The sequence below is a fragment of the Sorex araneus genome, chromosome 1 (assembly GCF_027595985.1).
Source record: "Sorex araneus isolate mSorAra2 chromosome 1, mSorAra2.pri, whole genome shotgun sequence".
Classification (NCBI taxonomy): Eukaryota; Metazoa; Chordata; class Mammalia; order Eulipotyphla; family Soricidae; genus Sorex; species Sorex araneus.
This window is the reverse complement of record NC_073302.1, coordinates 236119112-236125757: the sequence shown is the minus strand read 5'-3', so window position 1 is coordinate 236125757 and position 6646 is coordinate 236119112. Positions and strand designations below refer to the sequence as shown.

The following is a 6646-nucleotide window of genomic DNA, read 5'->3' as shown; positions in this document are numbered from 1 at the left end:
ATAATTAAATGCAAAAAAAAGTTTCTAGCTGTTGCTTTAATATCTTAGACAATGGCTAAGACACATAGACTATTACTGCAAATCTGTTGGTAACAACATCCATATACCTGGGAGGATACTAACCATGGGACAAAGGAGTCAAGTTAGTGGAAAACTGTCTGAGGCAGAAATCTTCTTCATGTGACAGATCTATCACTTGTAGGATGAAGCATGAAAATCAACATGTATTTTATAGGAAATATTTAATATATATAAATTTATTTTCCTTGGCAATTATTTATTTACAATCAATGATTGATACCAACAATTGAGGTAAAAATATACATGAGGTACAAATATCATATTTAAATGAAATATTATATTTTATTTTCATTGGCAAGATAACAATGAGTAAAATACTGTGGTATTTGACAAATGATAAGCTGGATGCATCTTTTTTGCTCCTTTTTCATTTTAGATTTGATGGTAGGCAGCAGTGATGTGATTAGTATGTGCATAAAATTGTTTTAAAGTAAGGTAATTTGAAGAGAAAAGGAGTTGAAAATACAATTGTATTTGGTTTTACTCTGTTTGAAGTACCCTCTAGCTACTTGTCTAGCAGAGTGTTATCTTTAAGCCAGTTTCCACCCCTGGTATCTCTGAGGCCTCTTAGAAATGCGAACCCTCAGATCCACCCAAGATTGCTTACATTAGAGAGTTTATTTAATAACAATCAGGTGATTCCTGTGCAGAGCTAAACAGTTGGAGAGGTGATGTTCTTGTTAGCTCAGTACCACTTATCCTTATGAGCAGAATATGTTTTCCAAACATCTCTGGTGTAGGACCGGTGTAAAGCTAGGTTGAAATTCATTAATAATATTGTCTATGTGTATTAAAGTAACCCACACACTAAACCGAAGGTGTGTAGCAGAAGTGAGTTTGTTCCACTCACAGAACATGGCCCAAATAGAAAAATTATGAATTTACTGCCACCTTCTTAGGCAGACAAGGAGACAAAAAATTTTCTAGGTATGAAAAAGAGTTCAAATGATATGATTTCCCTTGCACCATGCAGACCTCATATATAATATTTTTATTCTCTCAGTAAAAGAATTGCACATTGCTGATAAGAAAAAACATAAATGCATACAATACTAAAAGAGGAAAGCACTTATTTTAGTTTTTCTTTTTTTTCTCCAAGACCAGTTGTTGAATTACATCAATCTCTTGGGAATTACAAAAGAAAATCTCTCTCCCTGAAGCCAAGCACAATAAGTTACTGTATCTCTATAGTTGTTGAAGTATTACAACAACAATAACAACAACAAACTTAAATCCATGAACAATTGATTAAGGAGAGTCAATTTGTTTAGTTGGTACAATAATAAATAAGGTCAGATCAAAGGCATAGGTAGCTTCACTGGCTAATAAAGAAACACAGAGAATTAACAAAACTGTTGATATTTCTGAAATGAATTAAAGAACATAGTTTTGGTCTTAGGTTAAAACCCTGTATTTGAGATTGCAAAACTTTAGTGAACTCTATCTTAACAGCATCATATATAGCAAAATAAGATTCCCTGAAGCTATAATGGTCCAAAACGCTTGAATGACCATCATCTCCCTTTGTCTGGTGTCCAGAGTTAAGTTCAGTGCAATACGTTCGTCAGAAAACGCCAATTATCTGTGGCCAAATAGGCCACTGGTCAAATAGAATGACATTTAATAACATTAAGAAACGTAGCTATAAAACCTTGTTAAAATACAGAGGCTCCCTTTGGCTGTGACTAGGCAGAGGCTGGTAAGAGTCAGCTCTAATCAGTGGGACATATTGGTTCTGCTTCAGTCACTTGTGGTCCATGAGCATCTATATCTGGCTGAGCCTAGTGGTGAGTGGTAATGTTGCCTTAAATTTGGTAATGACTTCTCACCCACTGCATGGCTTTGAAGAGGAATAAACATTCTTGACCTCACTTTCTCCCACACTCCACTTTCTGCTTGTGAATGGCACAGACCATCAGTTTATAAGAACCCTTTAATATGGTTTTCCTTTGGTTGACTCATCTTTGGTTAGTATCAGGGCAGACTGACGGGTGACATGGCTTGACACCTTGGTGTTAGCAGTAGAGTTTGCTTTGATGGTGGGACAGTGGTGAGATGGGGTCCAGAGACACTTGGGAAGACTGGTATAGAAGGGACTCAGTGAGCTGGATACGTTTCTTTTCCAAATAAGCTACCATTTATAAAATTGATACTTTACATATATACAATAAAGATAGCTATACACACATATATACAGATGCTATACATACATTTATTTACAGTTACGAAAATGCTTCTTAGAAGCCTTTTAAATAGCAAATTAGGCAAGGCAAATTATTAAGGAACAATCCATTTAATTTTAAGCAATATAGATAAATGTTCTGATTTTTAAAAATATTCTATTAGTTTGGGATGCAGCCATCTCCAGGAAGGCTAGGGAAGTTCTCTGGAATTCTTTTACAGTCAACTTTCCGACTTGGCAGTGTTCCCACTTCCAGGCTTGGGTCGTGCCGGTCCTCTCCTGCGCTTGCTGTTTCCCGAGCACACGCTCTCCCACAAGTGCTTGCTTTTGCTTCCTCTTCCCTGAGTTTGATGTCACACTGGGGAAAACTCAGATTTTAGTTTCGGGACCCTCAGCAATGAGGGGCTGAAAAGAGTTTCTAATCCTGGCCACTTCCGCTGCACACAGATGTCCAAAGCCTTTGCTGTACCATTCTGGGGAGTGACCTCTGTGGGGACAAAAGAAGAAAGGAAGTGGGACAAAGCCTTTTACCAAATCACAACAATTTTTCATGGCAGACTGGTTTGTCCTTGTGCTTTGATCATATTTGGCAGCCACTAGAAGCCATGGCACTGAGTGCCCCAGGGCTGAGCACCTCATTCTCAAAGCAGGCACCATGGAGATGTCTTGTCTGCCAAAGATTCAGACCATCTTTGCAGCCTTAACCTGGTCCCTTAAAATGATGCCAACTCTTCAGGGTGAAACAGGAAGTTGCACCTGAATCTAGATGCTACTGAGATAACTCAGTTCATATCAGACTTCAGCTAAGACCAAGAACTCAGCTCGGCATCACATAGGCTTTAAATGAGCATCTTCTCACAGGAGACTGATGGTGTATAGGGAATAATGAAAGGGGACAGGCATCAAGGATGTGTGAGAAGGGAATCTGCATTTGCTCAACAACAGCCATGTGTGGGGCGGGCATTTGGGTCTGGGGGAGCATGGATAGGAAGAGGGGAATCAAAACTGGAAATAAAGAAATGCAAAAGTTTGTAGGAGAACTTCAGTATTTTTAGGAAAGGAGGAAAGAGAGAGGGGAGGAGGCTTATTAAATCAACTACCAAGGTCTATTCAGGGCAATAAAGGGGACAAGTCTAAAAGAAGTCAAGTCTAGCAAAAACAAGAAATCAGGTGATTAGGACAAATTAAGGGCTTGGGTTAGCGTGCCACTAAGCTGACAGCCCCACCAAGCATCCAACCTAAGCTCACACTTACTTCAGGTCTATCCTGCAGACATGGGTCAGTCTCGACTTGCCGGAGCCACATGGTTCTATCAAGTACTGAGAATCCATCACCATGGCTCGAACACCGCCCAGGAGCTGGGCGTCATCATGCTCCACAGACAGAGAGACCAGGGTACACATGCCCTTGGGCAGGTCTGTCTTCCATGACCTATGGAAAAACAACCCACACATCAGAGTGACACTGAGACCCAGAGAAAAGGCTGAATACAGACACTGAGGTTTACACTAGTGCTTTCCAGCCAGAGACCTGGACCCCCTTCCAATCCCAGTCACTCGCATCATGCTCTGGATCTCTCTAAGTATGTAGCTTACACATGCAGTGCAAAGGAAGGGTTTCCAGTCTCAGCTTTAGAGGTCAGAAATGGCCTTGCCCCCTTCAGAGCTGCCTTTGGATAAAGAGAGGAGCAAACCCAAGGGAGACCAGCCACACCTATGCTGGCCTGGACATGGAGACGCTTGGCTGATAGGAAGTATCACTGCCTGTGGACTTCCTCACCACACAAGGCACTTTCTAGAAAGCCTTCCTGTATCAAGGCCATAACTCCTGTTGTGGGGACCCAATCTACTTAATCTTGAATCCTCTCAGGTGTCAAGTCTTTCTCTCTCAGAGCTTTAGTCCACGGGCCGTTCTCAAATACCAGTGAGGTAAACTCAGTCCTCACAATTGCATTGAAAATCCTGCCCTGTTTAGCCTCCCTCTGTCTTCTCCAAGGGGGCTACGTAAGTCAATCCTTTAATTACTGTTTCTTTTTTTTCTCCTTAATAAAGTCTACACACAGCAACACCCGAGGACGGCTGTGTTCACTGCTGCTCCCCAGGAACCGCAACAGAAGCTGGCATGAGGCAGGGATGGAATGATTTCCTAAGAAAGGGTCTAATAAAGGGCAGCCTGGTGGGACTGCTGGATTGATAGAAGGAGTGAGGTTGTATACAAGTCCTTGGCCACCTCGGAAGAAGGAAGAAGCAGGGTTCTGCCCCATGCTGCCATTTTAGAACTATCAGATTTTCTGCTTGCAAGAGTGAAGCTGTGAAGTTTAACTCCCACAAACTGACTTATGTTCTAATAACCCTGGTAATAAGCCAAATGTATAACTTCCCATATTCTCCACTGCCTCCCAAGGCTGCTAAGATAAACACTCATATATATATTTAGGAGAACATGACCCTTAAAATTCAAGGTTTCAAGAGCCAATTCCAAAAGCATAAAGAGTCCTGTGGAAAGTGACCTCCAGAACGCCACCAAGAAGGGCTTCATAAAGACACTACTTGCAGTACACACTTGGGAATTTCAGAAATGGCTATCTTTATACCTCTAAACTATAAGAAGACATAATATTCGGTGCAACCAATTGCTAGTAAAAAGGAAAATATGTAGTTAATTATATTTTATTGTTTCTTTTATCTTCAAACCTCTATTCTCTCTAACTAAATTCTGATCCCCTAAGCTATGTGCAGAATTCTGTTCTTATAACTTCCTAACAATGGCCAAGTGTCCCATGCTAACCCCAGAGATCTGGAGACTGGTGGTCAATCCATAAATCTATCTGAAGTCAGATTTTTTTTGGGGGGGTCACACCCAGCAGTGCACAGGGGTTACTCCTGACTCTGCACTCAGGAATTACTCCTGGCAGTGCTGGGGGACCATATGGGTTGCTGGGATCGAACCTGGGTCGACCGCGTGCAAAGCAAACGCCCTATCACTGTGCTATCACTCCAGCCCCCAGATTTTGACAAGAGATATAAGACTAGACAAGTCTTGCCAGGCCTAGAATCTGACTTAGGGGCCCCAATGGTCTCCGAACAGTAGCACCTTCTGGGCCATGACAACATTTCTTTTAATATTTCTTTTATGAGTTCTGAATGTTTAAAACATTTCTTTTAATGAGTTCTGAGCATTTGCAGTTGCATGAATGAACTGAGAAATCATGATCATCTTAAGAATTTCAAACACACACACACACACACACACACACACGCAAACACACACACATACACACATTAAGACATGTTTTCCAGGGGTGGGAGTGAAAGAAAAGAGTAAAATTTGGAGAAGAGCCAATCCAATTTAATTTGCATAATTGGGCAGGCAGTTCAACTAGGCAAACAGTTATTCCTGAGCTCATGTTTTAAAGAAATAGACAATGCTTATGGCCTATTGAACTATATTTGCTATAAGGAAGGGGACATATGAGAACCTGGAAGAATTGTAAATTGCACGGAAGAAGTAGGAAATGTGGCAGAAATATAGTGATATCAGTTTTCACCGAGGGCAATGAGGGCCAACTTCCTGTTCCCCTCAGAGACTGGACGTAGGTGAATGAATTCAGAAATACTTAAATCTGTTTGCATTATCTGTCTTTGAAAAGAATATCTTAAGCTCTAAAGTCAGGCTTACCTAAGAACCACGAAGTCTCTGGAAGGATGCGGGGCCATGCTGTTCAACACGTACTGGTAGATTTCGGTTTGCTTGTCCAGCGTCTCCACAATCTTCCACTGCACAAAATCCTCATCCCATAGGTGGCGCTCTCTCAGCACACGGTTCAAAACCACTGAGGGTGGTGCCTCCACCTCCACAGAAGCCTTCCACAGCTTCAGAGGATTTCCATCTCCCACCTGGGAAAGAAACCATCAGAGACTGAAGTCAGTGGCTTTCAAAGGAAACCTGCCTTCCCTCGCAAGATGTTCAAAACACACTGACTGGAATGACTGATTCTGTGTACCTCAGGTCTCAGAGCTAAATGTCAATCCTCTAGGCTTAAAATGATTACAAAATTAACCACTAACTATACAATAAAATGTGAATATTAATAAAATTATTAATCTACTAAATATAGCAATAATAACCAACACACTATGTAGTGTGCCAGACACTAATCTTAATTTTAAAAAATTTGGGGGCTACACCCAGCAGTGCTCAGGGGCTACTTCCGTCCAGGTGCTTGGGGATACTCCCAGTGCAGTGCTTGGGATTTGCTTCCAGTGGTGCTCAGGGGACCATGTGGTGCTGGGGATCAAACCTGGGGCTCCTGCATGCACAGTACCATTTTTTGTTGTTTGTTTTGTTTTAGAGTCACACTGGGCAGTTATCAGGGCTTACTCC

The 6646-nt window shown here is 41.5% G+C and overlaps 1 protein-coding gene across 5 annotated transcripts in view; it reads right to left on the bottom strand.

The window, feature by feature from the left end:
* Window positions 1–2273: 2273 nt before the first annotated feature.
* STARD13 (StAR related lipid transfer domain containing 13) overlaps window positions 2274–6646 on the bottom strand; it is a 260589-nt gene continuing 256216 nt past the window's right edge. For all 5 annotated transcript variants that reach the window (XM_055137496.1, XM_055137511.1, XM_055137490.1 and 2 more), the window contains exons 12-14: window positions 5942–6159; window positions 3518–3694; window positions 2274–2750 (exon numbers count right to left, since the gene is read on the bottom strand). In XM_055137496.1, the coding sequence (XP_054993471.1) occupies window positions 2633–2750; window positions 3518–3694; window positions 5942–6159 (513 nt within the window). In that variant the 3' untranslated portion in view covers window positions 2274–2632. The remainder of the gene's footprint in view (window positions 2751–3517; window positions 3695–5941; window positions 6160–6646) is intronic.